At 42.3% G+C, this 20,361-nt stretch overlaps 1 protein-coding gene across 1 annotated transcript in view; it reads left to right on the top strand.

The window, feature by feature from the left end:
* Nucleotides 1-12,367: 12,367 nt before the first annotated feature.
* Nucleotides 12,368-20,361, top strand: part of TOP2B (DNA topoisomerase II beta) — a 62,673-nt gene continuing 54,679 nt past the window's right edge. The window contains exon 1 of the mRNA XM_032180616.1: nt 12,368-12,518. Coding sequence (XP_032036507.1) covers nt 12,441-12,518 — 78 coding nt within the window. The 5' untranslated portion in view covers nt 12,368-12,440. The remainder of the gene's footprint in view (nt 12,519-20,361) is intronic.

Genomic DNA, 20,361 nt, shown 5'->3' with positions numbered 1-20,361 from the left:
AGATTTTGTGTGCATGTGTTTAGGGGGGAGAAGGCGTAGTGGTGAAGGTGTTGGTTTTTGTCACTATAAACCCATTTATTTATTTTTTACAAGGATGAAAACCCAGAGTTCACATTCAGTGAAAAGAATACTGTAATTTTTCTTGCTTCCACACTCTGGATAGCTATATTCTGCAATTTCAGCTTTGTTACAGAATTTAAAGGTTGCCAGTAATTCATATCTCCATGTTAATTTATTGCTGAGAAACAGATTCTTGCTTGACAGAAAGATACAAAGAAATGGGTGTTCATCCAGTCGCAATATATAAATAAACTTCAGAAGAGACAAGAAGATTTGCATTCATTTCTGGCCCACAGAGTCAAAATTCATGATAGGAAACAGACACTAAAGAGAAACAAGCATTTGCCAGAGTACGTGTACTTTTTTTAAACTTGGTATTTTATTGCGTTTACTTCACATATAGTACTGATTACTGGTCCTGGGAGGAAATCAGAGATTCAGCCCTCTGTAAATATTCAGTGAAAAAGACAAAGTCCATTTGCCAACAGATCATGGAGGCAACGTGTCTGCTAGTGAAAGAGTGATGCAAAGACTGGGTATGTGGAAGAAAAAAAAAAAAAAAAAAAAAAGAAAAGGAAATTGTAATTTCTTTTTAAAGATCGGGAGATTTACTGGCATATGGAAACAAATTCAGCGGAAATCAGCTAGAACCTATAATACTATGAGAACTGAACATCAAATTCATAACTAGAGAACAGTTTATTTTAAAAGTTGTATGGAAGAGGCATTCCAGTGATACAGTGTTTGTGAGTCGAGCAGGAGTCACGATGAACAGTATTCGTCAATGGATTTTGTATTTAATGCCTATTAGAATGACAAACACGGCATTGGGATATAGGAGTCGTTATATTAGTAATAAGATGAACATCTCTAGAGTGCAGCATAATCAGATGCTTTGGCCATCTTTTGGACAATTTCAGATATAGCCGAACACTTCCCTGGTAGCCTTTCTACAGCTTCAGTTGTTCCCTTGATCAACATGTGATAGCAATTACCTCTGGTGGCAACACTCCCTGTTGTCTTCACTGCTAAAAGCCCTTCTAAATTTACTTTCTTCTAAACTGGTGGTTTTCATCCTTTGAAGCAGTCTCTGCAACAGAGATCAAGGCAACTTGCAGGTGAGTCACAAGGTAAGATAGGGAGATTTCCAAGCCAGCCCTGGATTCTTCCTTTTCCTTGTTTCCCCTGTGTATCACAGACTGGCAACCCCAGCCCCATAAAGTCTCCCTGCATTCTCCAGCTCACGAAAGCTGCTGTTCCTTCTCTACTGGGCAGTGGGAGAAAGCAAGCTGTGAGGATGAGAGTAGTATCATCTGTTGAGTGAGTTTATTTCTGTGTCTTCCTCTGAATTCGGCACCCCTCACTGCTGGAGAATGTCCATCCATCTCCTTAGATCATTTTATCTCCTACCAGCTTTTTGTCCCTACTCATACCCACCGCATATTCACAGGACAACCAAATCCTCAGCCAGTATCATCCCAGAATCACTCAGTAACCATCCTTCACTCTGTTATCCTTCCACGTTCCCAGTGTAGTTCCTGTTACCACCAGGTCTACTGGTCATTGACTGTAGCCTTCTGCAGATCTGCTAACATAGACATTTCCTGGAGCTTCATCAACACCCAGGAACCCAAGAGGTAAGGAAAGTGGTATAAGTGGTCCATGAGGCAGAGGAAAGCGAAGCAGCAGCCCTTCTAAGGGAAGTACATTGAGACCAGGAAGCTAAGAACCTAATGTTTTAGCATGCTTATGTATGTAGTTGAAAATGGCAATGAGGTTCCCTACAGAATTAGATTAGTAGATTTTATTTCGGGGGAGAATTATTCCTCACACATCACGGAAACATCACAGGAAGGACGGCTATAGAAGATGCAGCAAAAACCTGAAGAACCAAATGAAGGATTAAGCATTATGTTTGTATGTTGTGCTACAGATTTCTGTTGTAAGGAATTGAGAGTTAAGCTTTCAGTTCAACTCCATAGGATGATGCAACCAAATATGGAATTGGGACAAATATTTTAATTTCATGTCATTTTGAAGGATTAACTAGTGCTTTTCATAATCTGCAAAGACCCGTGGGAGTAAAAGTGCAAAGCACAGCATCCAACCCATTAAGATGCTAATTAATTTAGGGGAAATGTAAAAGGTATTTCCACTTATTTGCATCTTCATCTTCTCTTACAGAACCTGTTCAGCAAGGCATGGTTAACAACCCTGTGGGTAGTACCAGCCTTACCAGTCATGGGGCAGCCCCCAGGGCTTTGAGCAGCCTGGTGTGGTGGGAGGTGTCCCTGCCCATGGCAGGAGGTTGGAATCAGATGGTCTTGAAGGTCCCTTCCAACCCAAAGCCTTCAGTGGTTCTATGAATGGCATGGGAGTAGCATAGATCAGGGATGACAGGAACTGCAATCCTCCTGCTCGTGAAATGTAGCGTTTCATAAGCGATTATAAATCAGCAAGGAAGATTTAAACATTAAATGGAAGCTGGAGAGAGGCTTGGGAGTGCTGCGTTCAGTGGGTGTGCCCGGTGGGAGCGCGTTTACTCCGACGGCGGGCTGGGGAGCGCTGCATGTTGTGCCGCGCTGTGCAGCCATTTGGCTCCGTGGCTGAAAGCAGTCCTGCTGGTTTGGTTAAGCAACTGAGAGCAGGAGTGTGCGCCTTGGGTTGTGTTTGATTGTTGTAGCTTGTGCTGCGTTCCCATGGGCTGGTTAACGTGCCTGCCGCTGCTGCCTGCAACTGTGCTCTGACTTCAGGGTACTCCGAGAGTTGACACTGTTACGGCTTTACTGTGCTCCTCCAGTCTTGTAACAAAAAATGTTCTACGTTAACAAAAACTGTCAGAAAAAATCAGCTTGTTGTTTGGTTCGAGTTTTCTTCACTTCTCTACAGCATCTCAAAATTAGTAGCTTTCATTATTTGGGAGAACAATTGTTCTGACTAGAAAGATTGTGATATATTTTGAGAATGAAACATCACAAAGAACAATATAAATGCACAAATACATATAAATAATCTCTTATTCTGTGACTTCAAGTAATTTCATTGTCTTTTCAGTCTTTATGCTAGTATGCTCTTTCATCATCCTTGCTTATATTTCAGAGAACTGAGTCCAAAGTATTTTGAATGATAGAAAATAATAAATAACTGGCAAAACAAAGAACAACAAACCTAAGGAATTCATGTGCATGTGCTGGGAACTAACAGATTCTTTTTCAAAGGGTAAGATGTTAAGTTAAAAAAAAAAAAAAAAGGAGCTTCCATACTTCCCTGTTATGTGTCACGAGAGAAATTAACTCAGCAGAAAAATGGCATGTTCAGTAGAGTATATGATATGACTCTAAAAATACATGAATATAGAACCAGTAAGAATATCAGTGGCTTTGTGTAAAGAACTAACTTTTTAGAACTTGTTACAGGATAAAGAGGATTCTGATACTTAGTGTCAAATAAAGTTTCCAAAAATACTAGAAAACACATAATTATATAAACTGCATTTTCTAACTTTTGAAAAGACATTAAAAGAAGGACAATGTTGAATGGAATGGAAGTTGATACTGTGTTGGAAATTGCTGGATAGTATGTCTTTCCTTTTCATGAAAATCTGAAAAATTCATAGCACTTACTACCTGAAAATAAAACTACGTGAGCAGTAAAAGCCAACTGTAAAAGAAACCACACCACTTCCAGATAAATTTAATGAGCTACTCCCACTCTTCAAAGGCTTTCTGATATAAAAGGTTCCAGCAGAAGAGCACATGTGGAATAACAAAGCTCAGTGAAAGGCAACCAACTCAAAAAGAAGGTGAGTTGTTATTGCAACCACTGTATAGCAGAATGCTAACAACTTCAGCGTGAGTTCACTACAAGACAAAGTACAAGAAAATGTTTTAGCTGTTATATGAGGGCACAGTATATAACTGGGTAGCTCTTTGCAAAATTAGTTTAAAAAATGTAGAGTACAATTATTGTAAAATGATCAATAGATGTTTTGCAAAAAAATAGATACGCTGGCTTTTTCATATTTAGGTCTAACAGTAAGCATAAAGCTAAAAGATGGAGTACTTTTTAAGGTTCTTTACCTCAGTTTGCAAGAAATGTAAGAAAATTCTAAAAGAACTGCATCAGTGAAGAACATTTTTTTCTTTGCTGTACTCTAAGTTAAATGCACAGTAGATCTCAAAAGAAAATGTATAAAATGAGGGCTACTGCTTCTTTGGGTTAAACAAAATGCGTATATTCATATCAAACCAAGTTACTTTTAACATATCACATGGGGGAAGAATTTTCTCTTAGAACATTAAATGAATTCAGTAAGCATTTAAGCACATGTATTCAATGTCACTTAAGATTGTCTTCCTCCTTCTCATAGGTGACAGACAGGAACCCCAAATCTAAAAAAGAAATGCTGTGATCAGGATTCAGCTTTTTGAGATTCTCAAAAAAGGAGAGATGCTCTTGAAAGCCACGTTGGACTGAAGATGACCTAGACCGAGATTCCCAAATTCTGTTACACATGTGCTGTAGCAAAGTGTTGCCTAAATAATTACTGAGTAGTCAACACATTTTCCTGGCCAATACTGAAAGCAGCAACTTCTGTTACCACCACCAGCAATAGCTACAGCAATAGTGAGGAAGATGCGTGTAAGAGCCACTGATCTGGATGTTTTTACTTCAAGTACAGACCGAGGTAATGTGATTTTTATTTTCTTGAACAAGAACAGGAGAGCTTGAAGCTCTTCAAGCTCTTTTCTTGAAGAGAACAGGAACATGATGGATATACACGGGTAAATGGAAACAATATAAATTAGGTGGTGGACAAAGATTAAAAAAAAAAAAAAAATGTTTGGATAAAAATAGAATAGACCATAGCCCAAACACACACACACACACGCACAAAAAAAAAAAAAAAAAAAAAAATATTTGTTACTACATTTGGTATTTTCTTTTACCTGTTCTAACAAGAACTGCAAGAATTAAATGCTGAGAAGAAAAACACACTCCACAGGAACTGAAGACAGTTGTGTGTTATCTCAGGGAGAAATGCGTAAGACAGAAATACCAAAATATTAAAGGATAATACCAAAATATATAAAGGTTTAACAAAATCTTTTAAATGCATTTCTGATCTTCTTTGCTTAATATGAACTTCCAATGAAAATTGAAAAGTGCATGAAGCGGCTAGCAAGTCCGTTTTTAAACACAGCTAGTCTAATCTTCTGAGCTGTTGAATTACACAACTCACTGAAATAAATAGGAACTGCTGGTGCTGTGTTCTGTTACAAATTATGCCACTTGAGAAACTGTTTTGTAACTGATCTGAAACAAGTAATTGCTAGGGATTTGTGAATTCAGATAATGCTAAAGTTTAAGTAGGTGGCTGAGTCTTGAGTACATTATTCAAGTACACATCAGATTTTTGTAATCACTTCCTCAAAGACTTTTGAAGAATTTATTCTCAGAAGTCTTCAAATTGTCTACCGACACAGGTGATCTGAAACAATACATTTGTGCAAATGGAATTTTTAGTAAACAGGTTGCTGGAAAAATAAACAGCTTCAGTCAGCCAGAAAAGATTATTCACAAATACAATACTCTTGTATAAACTTCCTCTTTTAGATAAACTGTTCTGTAATTTTCAGTAGCACACATTCCCTGGACTGTGGGCTATGAAACTGTAATTCAGTTTGCCGTAAATCCCAACGAGCAGTGGTAACATGGCAAGAAAATGGGGAATGGAAGCATAAGATTCTCCCAGCCACATCAGGAGATACTCTACAAACATTGGAACTATCGGCCGTTGTGTGGGCCTTCATGGAATGGATGACAATGCCCTTGAATGTGGTCACAGACTTGTTATATGTGGCCAGACTAGTGGCACGCATAGAAGATGCCCGAATTAGAGATATACAAAACGAGCAACTATTTGACTTACTACGGATGCTGCAATCTGCCATCCGTCAGAGACAGCATGCATATACAGTTATCCACATAAGAAGCCCCTGAGTAAATTTACTATGGCTAGAGAGGCGTATGCCGATTTCCACCAAAATGCGAAGGGACTGCATAAACAATTTGGTATAACAAGGGAAGAAGCACAAGGAATTGTATGGGCATGCCCCAATTGTAGTCACCAGGGCCCAGGACTAGGGGTTGGAGTTAACCCTAGGGGTCTGGGGATGCCGGGTTTTTTGGCAAATGGATGTCACACATGTCCCTGTATTTGGAAGGTTGAAATACGTACATGTTACAGTAGATACATATAGTAAGTACATATGGGCCTCAACCCAGACAGGGGAAAAGGTTTTGCATGTACAAAGACACTTAACAGCTTGCTTTGCGGTTATGGGGGTGCCAAGACAGTTAAAAACTGACAATGGGCCTGCTTACAAAAGCGAGAGAATAAGAAAGTTTTGTCAAAGATGGGGGATTCAGCATATAACAGGAATTCCTAACTGGCCAAAAAGATTTCTGCTTGAGCTTACAATCAACGACGGAGCCATTTAAGACATGCCTAGTAGGAATGCCAGGATATGAGATAACAGATTTTAAGGGTTTTGTGACGAATTACAGCTGTACCGGCTATGAGAACACCTCACAGTGCACTGCCCACTTATCAGCAATCTTAACACAACCCTACCTTGGGGTCTCCTGGGGTCTCAAGTGGTGGGAAACAAGAGCCACAACTGGACTCAAACTTGCGTAGTGTTTGGAGACAGGTTTCAAGAATTAGCCGGGGCAGGCGTTGTACTTGCAAAACTCTTGGGTGTCAGTGATCGCCAGTGGAATCCTTTCCACAATGAAACGGGCTGGACCGTAGTTTCACCAAAGAAGGAGAGGGATTTCTATATTTGGGGACCCTACAGTGGGTATAATGGGAACCGATCTCTGGGGGCCTATGGGGCCAGTTATAAGGCAGGGAAAAGTGTCACACATAACGAGAGCCTGTGGAACAATGGGACTATGAAGGCCCTTCCCCCAGGCATGTTCTTGATTTGTGGAGACCGAGCATGGCAGGGGATACCGGCGAATGCATACAGAGGTCGAGTATGCATTTGCTGGTACCTTGGTCGAGTGGGATTACTTGCGCCTTGCCACCAGGATTGGCTGAATATCTCCAAGACAATGTCCAGTAGAACAAAAAGAGACACTCACAGTCTAACACCTGACTGTAAAGATAATGTTGAATTATGGTCAGCAACCACGCGAATATTTGCCTCCTTCTTCACAGCAGGGGTGGCAGCCACGCAGGCGCTGGCACAAATAGAAAAGTTGGCATGCTGGACAGTGAAACAGTTCAACGCAACTACCGATATCCTCTCCCAAATGATGGATGATATGGACAGTCTACGACACTCAGTGTTGCAGAACCGGGCAGCCATTGACTTTTTGCTGCTGGCCCAAGGACATGGTTGCGAGGACTTCGAAGGAATGTGCTGTTTTAATTTGTCAGATCATAGTGAGTCGATCCATAAAAGGTTGGATTGGCTAAAAGAACACATGAATAGAGTACGAGTGAATGTTAACCTGTTTGATACCTGGTTGAAATCACTGTTTGGTGACCTCTCATATTGAGTTGATCTCTTGCTTCCCCGCGCTGAACTCGGCGGGTCGCGTACCCGCAAAAAACATCATGGTCTAGTGATTCAAAGCACTGACCCAGTATAAACTCAAGCTGCCAATACAAAATAGGTCAAAGGGGTTGTTTGGTAATTTGTGGGATAGGTAACTTCAAATTGTCTGACTTCCTGTGGTTCTGCTGTCATGTGTTTGACTGGACCTTTCATAGTTAGCCCGCATTTCTTTTTAATAGTTTCTTGTTTTTGTCTTACGCACTTCCTATGCTCAGAAGTATTGTTCTTTGACGTCTTCTGACCTCATTCATTTTCCACTTGGATGTTCACAACACATTAATTCAACTTTTTTTTTTTATCTTTGCCTTGGATCTTGACTTATCCAAATATTCAGAAACTTGTGGCCACCTCTTCCTTTTCACTTTGGCATCAGCATAAGCTCTGCGGTTGCAGTGACCGCAACTTAATGACAGGCTCTGTCTCAGTGACTCCAGGTGGAGGCTGTACCATCTGCCTCTCTATGGTCTGCCCTGATTCTTTCCTCTTCTTGGATTACCACAAGAACCATGCAACTCAATTTTGAGAAGGGAAATACAAATGTACATCCTGACATAGTCATCGATTCCAGTCACAACTGGTGGTAAAACGAAGCTATGCGTGAAAGGTTGCCCTTTCCATTTCCCCCCCATAATTGCTAATCATGTATCAAACTGGAGACTGTATCAGAGGTGACTGAATTTTAGCTCAGGAGAGCAAAGTACTGTCCTTTTAGGCTTTTCCCAGAATGAAAGCCCGGTGGGTTTTTCTGTTTGCTCCATTGGTCATCACTTCTCTCCATGGGTTCAACAAGTCCACGTGCCCTATATAGGAACAACTCTGTCACCTTCTTGCCATCCCTGGAAAGAATAGATGTGACTTTCTGCCATCAGCAAGCAGCCTTGATACCCACTCTGGGTACATCATGGATTTCTCCTGTCTGGAAGGCTGGAGAAACACACTATTAACAGGGACTTTCGAGGGGCAAGAAGAGTCTTGTTAGGTAAAGATTAATCGCCACTCCCATTTTCTTGCCCAAAGAGTCTTGAGTGAACTGCTAGGAACAAAACTACATGCCTTAGTCAAAAAGATAATCCCTTTTGGAGAGAAGCTGATATTGTTGGATGATCCAGCAATAGGAAGACTCTTCTTAATTGTCATGGAACTGCAGCCTGGAATTCATTCAGAACTAAGGCTGTATGAGTGTGTTAATAACCATCATGGCGTACTACCACAATCCTACTCAAAGACTTATTGGTGATTTGGCAAATGCTAACGAATCATGATGAAATTTTAAAATGCTGTAGAACATAGAATTTACTTTATTGCAAATGCAAACATTTGATATTACAATATGCATTGTTTTATACCTTATCACAACTACATACGATGTGAAATGTATAGCGTCATGCACATCAACTTAGTTACATAAATATTTTAGACCAAAATTGCAAATTACACCTTTTTTTTCCTGTGTAGGTTGCAGAAAACTGACAGCTGTGGTCACTTATTTAGGTAGGTGGTTGTATTTGAGTATGTGGATAAGAGTCCACTCAGAGTGGATAAGTGTACGTGGTTTCACAAATAGGCAAGTTTTATGCCCTTGAAGTCTGGTGCCTGAAAAGCTGCAGAGAAACAGAAGTTTTTATTAAACAGCAAGCAAACTTGAATAGAGGCAGCAAATGATTTGCAATCAAAGTATTTATAGATCATACATATGGCTGTCTTAATGCTAAAGAAATTACAGGCTGCACTTTAGACTTGAGTAAAAAGAATGGGAATGAGGGCAAAGAAAAATCTGAGCATAAAGTAATTATACACAAAGTAATATTACACTAAATATTTTGCTTACTAAAAACAAATACTAAAACTAATAGTGATGCTGGTGTAAGTAGACAATTGTAATGAAAATCTGTAGGGTATTTCTATTCATGTTATGGCCTCCAGCTGGGAGAAAAACTGATGAATTGAAAGAGGAATTTTGTGTGTATCATCTCAAAGGGACAATTAATTTAACATGTCACACAGTAAATGTAAAGTATTTCACAAAAACTGATAGGACGTGACTGGGGCAGGTGGCATCCAGCAAAGAAATCCCACTCTTATCAAAATGTTACGGTGTTTAAATTCAATTCATGCTTAAATTTAACTCTGTGTTTGTTTTAGCAGGAATCACTTGAAACACGATGAACGGTCTAGTCTCACTTCTTCACCTCTGAAATCCATGGAGGCAGCTGCCTGTAATCTCCTAAGAACTTTGTCACACCATCCTGCGTGGCAAGGAATGCAACCACTCAACATACACACATACCTATTATGGATAAAATCAATACAAACAACAAGCCAGTAACATGCTGGGCTATGTCCACAGTCTCACAGGTAGCGTAGTATAGGATGAAAATTAAATGAGAAGCACCTTGGACAAAATAATTTCAAAGGTGTGTAAAGAAAATGCTTGGAGGAACTTCAGCCTCATCTCCTATATTTATTCCAACGTGACACAGACTGAGCATGTCTGACCATGCACATTCAAGGATCAACAACTGCCAGAAAGAAACTCCCTCTGTCTTTCTGTAACCTATATAGAATTGGCTGTCTTCAAGCTAGATCGCTATCTAAAGCTTGGCTCAAGATAAATGAGTGCAAAAAACACACTTCCCACGCTGAGAACAGCCTATTTACTAAACAGCTGGAGCTAATGAGAAGTGAGTACGCTCATGTCTGTGACTCGTTGTATTTCTACTGCATACATTAGTGGTTTTCTACCAATGCAAAAAGCCTGGAACAGATGCACTCCTGCTATTTCTTCTGGTCCTCCTGGTACTCACTGTAGGCACCCTGGTTCACTAAACCTACTTCATTGTACCAGGCCCTACGCACATATTTGAGAATTAGAAGAAAAAAACCAACAATTCTAATCAGCACGTCCAACACTGAAGCAGTAGGCAGAGCCCCGTGAGTGCTACCTTCTTGTTCTGCAAGAAACACTCCTTATCTTGCCCAAGTCGAGGAAAACCCAGGCTGCCGCTCAGGGGCACATGCAGCTGCAGTAAAACGGGGCTGGAATAGATAACGTAGTGTCCGCGCTAGGCAGATGCCATTATTTTCTCTAATCCCTGTGCAGCACTTAGATATTAGTTTAGCGGGTTCCTTAGAAACTGACGGAGCAAAATCATGCTAAATAAGCAATATTTACTATAAATTCTTCTGATCCTTCCCTCGAGGTGCAATTGAACACTACGACTGCCTCCTCAAAAGCAGCTGCTCGGTTTCCAACATTTTTACTACTTCAGAAAAGCATTCTGCGAAGGGAAAACCTTTAAATTATCACTATTCGACTGAAATTATGCTCTTTGGGTACCAATTTGTCTACCGAGCGGGATGCAGGGCTGCTACTACCCCCTCCTTTTGTGACTTTGCTGCGGGAGCAACCTGAGGAGCTGAGGGGAGGGCTGCTGCGTGCCACACACCAGGAGCAAAATCAGAAATCGCAAACTGGGGGGCTTGCGTGCGGTGTCAGAAACCTACTGCCACAATGTTTTGGTTCATTCTGCTGCTGGCGGAAAAGCGAAAGCGGCTTGGACTGGAAATATTCGTCATGCCCAGGCCCTACATAAGACGAATTTCGAGCTCTGGTGGTGGAGGCAGCTGCGGAGTGGCAGCGTGCGATGTTTTACTGCGTGGCGGTGGTGGTGATGGTGGTGATGGTTTTCACCAGAATCACAAATATTTTAGGAAGGGACCGTGTGGGGTGTATGGAACTGGGTGCTTCGTTACGTGACCCTACAAGAAGGCGAGGCGGGGCTGGCTGAAGGGGGACTAGGACATGATGATGCTCAGGAGCCCTCCAAAAAAATGGGGGAAACGGGAAAAAAAAAAAAACGGGGCCGCGCCGAGCCCCACCCCCAGCACCTCCCCTCAGGGGCCCTGAGGGGAGGGGGCCGGGGGCGGCCGCGGCCGTTACGCCCCGCCCCTCCCCTCCTCAGCGCCCCCGCGCGGCGCCCAGGCTCTTCCTCCCTGTTGCCACCCGCAGTGACGTAACCACAGCCCCGCCGGCCGCCCCTTCCTATTGGCCGGCGGCCCTGGCACCCGGCGCGTGATTGGCTGCTGGGCGCGGGGACAGGGCTCCGGTGGCGGCGGTGTGGGGGGGGGGCGCGCAGAGCCCGGTGCGGCGGCGGCGGCGGCAGCGGGGCCCGCCATTGTCCGGGCACCGGGACCGGGGCGGGGGGGGGCGGGAAGGAGAAGGGGAAGGGAAGGGGAAGGGGGCGGGGCCTGCGTGCGTGCGTGCGTGAGGGGAGCGCGGAGGAAGAAGGAGGAGGAGGGAGGGGGGGGTGGGTGCGCGGGGGCGGGGCGCGCGGGGGGCATTTTGTTATTAACCTCGCGCCGGGGCCTTTGTGGCGGCGGCGCTGAGGCGGTGGCGGCGCCGGGGCTCGGGTGGGCGCTGAGGGCAGCGGGAGGCGCCGGGCCCGGCCTCCGGGTGAGGCGGGGAGGGGGAGGCGCTTTTGTGCGTGCGGCGCGGCCCCGCTGCTGCCCTGCCTTTCCTTTCCTTTCCCTTCCCTCCTCAGCCGCCTGTGTCCCGGGTTTCCGCTCGGCCCCGGCATGAAGTAGGGGCCGGGCCCGGGGGGCTGCGGGTGTCGGGAGGGCGCTGAGGGGGCCGCGGGGCCCGGGCTGGGGCTGGGGCCGGGTCCGGGTCGCGGGGCGAGGCGCGGCGTTGGGGCCGGCCCTGTGGGCTGCCGCCTGCGCGTCGCCTGAGGAGAGAGAGACGGGCGGAAAATGGCAAAGTCCGGCGGAGGAGGAGGAGGAGGCGGTGGAGGAGGAGGTGGAGGAGGCAGCGGGGGACTGACCTGGGTGGTAAGTTGGGGGGGGGGGGAGGGGGAGTTGTTGAGTGTTGAGGTGATTTTTTTTTTTTTTTAATTATTATTTTTATTTTATTTTTTGAGTCCCTTGTGCGTGTGGGCCGGCTTTTAAACGAGGGAGCAAGCAGGGAAGGGGCAGCCCAGCCTGCACAGCTGCTCTGTAGGGGTCCGGGGTGGCAGGAGGGGGCTGGCAGCACCGGGGGGTCCTCGGGGTGCTGGGGGGGGGGAGGAGAGGGGGTCGGTGTGTGGGTCTGTGGGCAGGGAGGGGGAAGGAAGGAGCCCCCCGCCTCATAGGGGATCGCTCAGCAGCGGTGCTGGCTGTTGCCCTGTGCAAGTCGCAGTTGCAGCAGCATAAAGCCTTTGTGGGCTGCCAAAAGGGTCCTGCTCGGATCCCAGCCTCTTTCACAACTTAAAGATGAATCCAAAAGTTCTCGGGATGGGTAATGAGGCTGGAGCCGGGTGCTCCAAGTTGTACCTTGGAGTTAAACTTCATTGTCTCCCACAAGGTGCCCCGCTATAACAGGGCTGAGAAGGTGGGGGGCTGTTCGTTTGCTTTCTTTTTTTGTTCCTTTAACTGCTTCTTGTGGATCAAACAGCAGTAATGAGGCTTGAGAGGCTGCAGGTGATAAGTGCCGCTAGGACTAATGAATCGCTCTGAAAAGTTGTGAGGTCTTTTGAGGGTATTGGCCGTGGTGCCCAGCACTGAGGGATGCTGTGCGGGTCTGTGGTGGCAATGGGACGGAGGAGCAAAGATGACCTGAAGGGGCCTGGTTCACCCAGTCGATAACTTCCCGGCCTCTTGCTTTCTGGTTGTGGAGTTCAAAACTGGGTAACTTATTTAACGGTGAAGTAAAAAAAGATGGTGCATCTGGGTGGACGGTGAGGTGGCTGCGTCTTTAACCAGATGCACGTGCTTTATGGAGTTAGGAACTTTTAAGAAGTCTTGTGTAAGAGTAATGAATGAACTTGTTCTTTGGTTGTGTCTTTCTGCATCTTTGAGCTCTTGAGGAGAAAAAAAAATGCATTACGAAGGTGAACAAATTCTGTGTATTCTGATGGTGGGTGATTTCTGTGGCTCTAATTACTGCATTTTATGTTGTTAATTCTATTTAATTTTAAGAAGTCAGCAGCATGAAAAGGTATATAAAAATGAGCAAGTTTCTGGGTGTGTCACTTGAAATTAGACAGGTTAGATACAGGAACAGCCAAAGTAAAGAAGTTAAAATCATTCTGCTTTGCTTCCTGCAATACGGTGTGATCTTTATCATCTGGTCTTTTGCTTAGCTCTTCAGAATTAAGGCTTTTACAGTATAGGTTGGACAAGTAATTGAAAGTTTTACACCTCATGTAGAAAACTGCGGAATGAAGTGTGGAAATCACTGAGTAGGCATTTTAATGAAACGTTCTTAAATCTAATGGGGATGAAAGTATGGTGAGTCAACGGTTTTCTACAATTGGAAGTAATTGGACTCTTCCTTCTCTAAAAGCAGTAAGGAATAAAGTGTTTTTGTCCTGTCACAATAGTTGTGGAGAAATAATTAGATCTTAGTTAATACCCTGTGTTGACTCTGTTCAGAAAGCCGTAAGACTTTTTTTTTCTTATGTGCATCTTAAATGCTGAAGGTAGGACCTGTGAGACAGTTCCTAAAGCCAAATGTGTTTGCTGTCAGCTATAGAATACTGGCATACAGAAGAGCAATATTGGGGCGGTGGTTAGCAGTTGGTTTAGTGTGTTAGGTGGAAAAAGTGGTGTTGTGGTCAGATGTTGGTTGAGGTGTAGATGGGATATGCTGGCCTTGAGGTTGAGATGTACAGAGTTTGGGACAACTTCAGTCTTCTGGTTTCAGTCTGCCTGGCCTACGTCTGCTGGATATGTAGGTACTTGCTACTTGATATTAAGCTCTTCTGAAACTACCTTGAGGGTTTTTTTTTAGGCTTTGTATTACTGTGGTGAAACAATCAGGATGCTTATTTTCTGAGTAATGTATTTCTATTGTTAGTGGTTTCTTTTTAAGACCATAGGAGTTAAACAATTGAAGAGGAACAGAAATAAGTCTGAGCTCTAAAGGGGGGGGGGGAGGGGAAACATGTTTAAAAATTAATGTGGTGGTAGTTTGTATTTCAAATTAGCAAATCCTAGGTGTGTAAACTGGTTCTCACGTCTCACCAAGAGTTGTCTGTGTAATTTTGGCTTTGACTGTGATTTTAAATTGTATTATTGTTCTTAAGTTCAGCTACCTAGGAAAGAACTGTAAGCAGTTTTGAAAGAGTTTGGGTATTCTTTAAGGTACAGAACTTACATTGGAGTGAATTTCCTACTGGAATGTCCTGCAAGTGTCAGGTGATACATACTTTCTCTTTTAGAGGCAAGATGAATTATGTGGCTGTAGAAACAAACAGCCAGTCATTCATTTTTAGCTACCTAGTAGCTCAGCTTAGTAACAGAACTTGAAGAAATGTAACTAGCAGTGGTGGGCTGGGAAGCAGGCACAGCTATTGGTGATAGGCGCCCATGAGAATGTAGCCATTTAAAAAGTTTATTAGGAAAACAGTATATTGTTATAAAACTGAAAACAAACTAGAATAACTTCAAACTTATAAATTGTACTAGTGTCCTGGTTTCAGTTAGGACAGAGTTGGTTTTCCTCCTAGTAGCTGGCAGGGTGCTATGTTTTTGGCTTAGGATGAGAAGAGTGCTGATAACACCCCGATGTTTTAATTGTTGCAGAGCAGTGCTTACACCAAGCCAAGGACTTTTCAGCTTCTCACTCTGTCCTGCCAGCGGGCAGGCTGGGGGTGCAGCAGGAGCTGGGAGGGGACAGACCCAGGACAGCTGACCCAAACTGGCCAAAGGGGCATTTCACATGATATGGTGTCATGATGAACAATATATAGGGGTGGCTAGCTGGGGTGGGGGGCTGAACGCCCAGGGTTAGGCTGGGCATCAGTCAGCATTGTGCATCACTTGTTTCGTACACATTATTAGCAGTACTATTATCATTATCATTACTATTAATGTTATTATTTTCCTGTCTTAATAAACTGTCTTTATCTCAGCTCACAGGCTTCACTTTCCCATTTTTCTCCCCATCCCAGAGAGGGAGGGGGGAGCGTGAGTGAACGGCTGTGTGGTGTTTAGTTACTGGTTGGGTTAAACCACAACAACTAGTTATTTTTTGAGGAGTTTTTTTTTTTTTGTCACCCAGCTGATTGAGTGTACTTGCAGCTCCCACTGCCCCCGTAATGCTGTAATAGTTGATAAAAGGTGGAGTTTTGACCAACAGATTTATATTAGTTATTTTTTGTGGGTGATCTCCAAAGGTCACACAGAAACACATTGTGTTATGAGTTAGCTACAAAAGCATTGATCTATAAAGTAGAGGAATTTCTGTTGGTAAACATAATGGCAGTTTCTAATGCTAGAAAAACTTGCTTTAAACAAAACCAGCCACTCTTATCTTCACCCTTTCTTTGTGTTTAGGGACAACGGGAAGTGAGCTGTCATGATACAGTAATAGTGCTTTTTAAAATATCCCCTGTATTGTCCAAGTGAAGTAATTTCAAGTAACTCTATGAGGTGTGTTTGCTCTGATACAGTGGTAGTGCACACAGAACCATTGAAGTGGTTTCAAACAAGCAACACTTTTGTGGTAACTCGTAGGAATGTTTTCAAGGCTTTCTTCTTGACCCTAAAAGCTATGTGAGCCTTATAAATAAAAGCTGAGACTCCTGAAAACAGTTGAAGGCTTCAAACACCACTTCCATCTTCCAGCTCTTTGTGAAGGAAACACTTCTAGGAAATGCTAGCTTAACATGAATATATGCTGAGCATTGATGTGACTTTTCTTTTTTAAAAAAGTTTGTAGCAGAGGTCTGTGTGTTTCTTGAACAAAATAGAACAGCAGCAACATGTATACCAGTTAGGCCTAGACTGGTTCATACATGGTTTGAATAAATACCTGAGCTGTATATTGGTAAGTGGAAAGACAGATAAATTTAAATTTATTTAAATATTTGCTATTAGCGTTTCTCAATAGTCTCAGAGTTTACACTGAAAATAACATTTGCAGTAACATCACCTTGCTTCAAACAAAAAGAACATCTACGCAATAGAGAGGATAGGACACTTCACTCAATACAAAACACCACCATCAAATCTCTGTTAAAGGGTCCTTGTCTCTCTTTTATCACTTCATTTGGAAACAAATGCTCTGAACTGTAATAAAGGATTAGCTTTCAATGGTTTGACTTAGCTGTTAGTAATTTGCTTCAAGAGGATTAAAACAAATCTTTGTCTGGATAATGCCTGATAGGGTCCAGTGATAGGCCGTAATTTGCTTCCTAAGGTTTCTGAGCTAGGTGGTTTCTAACTTCATGGGTAAGTTTTTTCCATTGGAAATCTGGCTAGGTTTTCTCCTTCCACAAGTACCTGCCCACTGCTGCAGTATGTACTCCATCAGATACCCTGTTTGGGAGCGGAGGCTTTTGAGTGGAAGGCAGGAGGAGCTCCCTTCTGTCACTGCAGTGAGTCTGTAAGCCTAGGCCTGTAAGCCAACAGGGTTCTGCCTGCCTGAAGGACAGTTAAGCAAATACGACCAGTAGTAAGACTAAATCCTGGTCATATCTTCACTTCTTAAAAATTAACACACCAGCCTAGAGATGAACCATATGTAAACAATTCTTTATTATCTTAATTACCATTTATTACCACTTTATCCTGTTCAAAAGCAGGAATAAGTGCTTGAAGTTCCTACCCTTAGCTTCTAGACCTTTTCAGTTGCCTTTATAGACCCGGGTTAAAGTTCAAAATGATCTTTCTATTCTTTCCATTTATTTATTTTTTTAATCTGGATCAAGCACTCTGTTTCTCCTCTGGCTGAAGCTGTGCCTAGGACAGTTCTTGTAACAGTGTATGCCATTAGTTACTTTCTTATCGTGCCTCTGACACCTTGTGGCCTCTCCAGAGGAAGAGAGGTCTTCAGCTGTTGCCATGCATTGACTGGTCTTCTGCTTTTAATAAGCACCTATCTTTTCTTTTGTGATGTTGTCCAAAGAACTGTGGCTTGTGTGTGTTTGTTTTCTTCCCCTTTTTACCACCTTATGCAATGGAAGGGAGGTCTGACCTCAGGATGGTCCTGTTACGTTTTAGTAAACCTAATGTAGTCTGTAGGTGTTCTGGAGCAGTGTAGTCAGTCAGCAGTCAAGGGGGAGCTGCATTTCCTTCTGCTTCTCTTGATTTTTCTGGTTCTGGTGCCCTTAAGAGAGCAGAGGTGCAAAGAGGTGTGATGGCTCACTCGGATATTCTAGCACTAAGGAAAATGTTTGTGGCTTGCTTTGGCAAGTTGGATACAATTGTTGTGATTCATCAGATGTTACAGCTTGCCTGCCAGAAGGGAACGTTGTTACCTTTATCCTCTACTCTCCACAACCATCCAGTGAAATACTTTTGTCCTCGTCTTGTTAAACAGCTAAATAATGCAGGGTCAAGGATGTAATGGAGATGATGCTAGGCAGAGACTTGGTGATGGAATAAGATCAGGGCGACCTCTTTGTGACTGCAGCTGAGCCAGACTCGCAGCTTAATATTATGCGGCTTCACCCCGTGTGTTCTGTGCTGGGAGGAAGACTTCTTACAGCATCAGTGAGAGAATGCTGAATCTGTGGAAGTGAGGAACTAACAGAATTGTAATGAACCTTAGGAAGGTTTGTGTATCTTGGAGGGAAGGGTGGTTAAAGGAAAATGCATGGGAGATCAAGCGTTTGTTGGGGGAAGGTGTACATTCAAGAACGTGCCCTCTGTTAATGGTCTCTCTGTCTAGATTTGTATGTATACATAAAGTTTCCAAGCTAACTACTGCATTAGATGTGAACTAAAATTATACTGTTTAGATGGATAAAGTGACCTTTCCAATAAAAGAGCATATAAGTAGTCTAGGGTAGGCAGTTTAAACCATATATATTTTTTGCAAATCTAAATATAGTGTCTTATTTTCATAGACCTTGTTTTCCAGAATCAGACTTCTAATTTGTGTGTGAACTGTGTCTACGTGCAAAAGCTGTCTTCAAATACACATCTATATTTCAATTAATTAAAAGCATCAAATATGACTCAAGGTTTCTATCATAGATTTTGCCCAGGGCAGGGGGAGAGGGAGTGCAAACAAAAAAGCACACTACCACTAAAGCTGATATGAAATATACGGAGAGAACTTGGAAATTAAAACTTCTTTTCAACATGGATAATTTAAAATAGTCAATTTTTTGATCACCACTCACAAAGAAAATATTGTTCTGCTCAATATAGGTGTTTTAAAAGGTTTCAAAAATGTATCAGGCAAAAATACATCGTTGTAAATGGGGATAACTGTTTGAAGAAGCCTGTGTTGAAAATTGCATGCTTGGAGAATTAGTGGTGTCCTCTCAAATACATGCAGAGAAATCCAAGTACTTTGGAAGAAGGTATTTTAATGTAGATATCCCTTATTTAAACACTGAAGTAAATATTAAGTCAAGACATGTAAAATGTTTTTATTGAACTTTAAAAATAAATAGTAAAACTTAAAATAAAACCTGAGATTTAGTAACCAATGAAGGTGTAAATATTAAACATAACAAATGCTTGTTTATAAACATAAGAGAAAATAATTCTTCTGAAGTAAAATGATAGATCAGTTCTTTTTTTATACATATATAAAATATATTCTGGTTCAGAAATGTTTCCTTGCTCTCTTCTTCAGTTAGTTCAGTAATGAGTATATAAAGGGCTGATCTGAAAGTCAGGGAAAGATTTCACCCTTGCCCCCTCTAAATGAGGATCAGATCTTCTAGTTTCAAAACTCTGGTGTGATCACACATGCTCTTACTCTTAGGGCCTGAGTCCCTTTAAATTATGTTCCAAAGTGCATGTTGAACTTTTTCTGTGATATCGGTTCATCTAGTTTCATTTATTAAAGCTATTTTAAAATGCCTCTGCATCTTAATGTAATTCTAATTTACATATAAATACACTTTGCCACTGAAAGCAAATTAAAGCACCACTTCTAATTTTTTATTTTTAATGATAAATCTGCATATTTATTACAGTGTACACATCGAAGTAATTCACTTTTTTTTTTAGCAACAAAATAAAAGGACGTCAGCACAGCTAGTGTAAAGGTTTCTTAAGCTAGATTGTGTTTGAAAGGTTTAGATCTAAACATCAGAGCTGTATTTCCCTTAGATATAATTTTAAAAGTTACCCTAAAATGAAAAAGATGCAAAAGAGAGCTAAAATTGTTTAATCTTCTGTATGGATTTTTCTTGATATGTGAGGTAGAACTGCAAATGAGGTATTAAGCTGCCCTCCTTTAAGGGGAGAGCTACATCCTTAAGAGGTGCTGAGTTCTGTTATTCTTCCTTTTATTGAATGAGTGGACGTGCCCTAGATTGAGGCTTCCTATTCCTTATCAAAGACGTTGAATGTTGTGAGAACAGATGTATGAAGAACTGGGCAAACGTCTGCAAGGTGCCACAAACTCACATGCCAGCTTTCTCAATCTGTGAGGGAATCTTCAGGGAGAGAGAGAGCAAAGCACAGTATTTTCTTGTCACAACAGAATCATGGGAGCTGTAAGATAACAGAAAAGTGATTTTCCTATAAATCAAAAGAATCCAAGATAAGTAGAAAAAATAAAAAGCTAATAAATGCTCTCTTCCTTGTACCAGAACATCTGATTCTCCAGTAAGCTTGTACAGAAAAATGGGCCAGTAGGCAACTGTTTTCTCCCAGTGAATGAAAAATGGGGGAAAGGCTCCATTTGCTTCTTGAGCTGATTTATTTTGAGCTCAGTTTTGGTTCC

This window comes from Aythya fuligula, chromosome 2 (assembly GCF_009819795.1).
Source record: "Aythya fuligula isolate bAytFul2 chromosome 2, bAytFul2.pri, whole genome shotgun sequence".
NCBI classification, from domain to species: Eukaryota; Metazoa; Chordata; class Aves; order Anseriformes; family Anatidae; genus Aythya; species Aythya fuligula.
The sequence above is the reverse complement of the archived record's forward strand: the minus strand, read 5'-3'. Positions and strand labels throughout refer to the sequence as shown.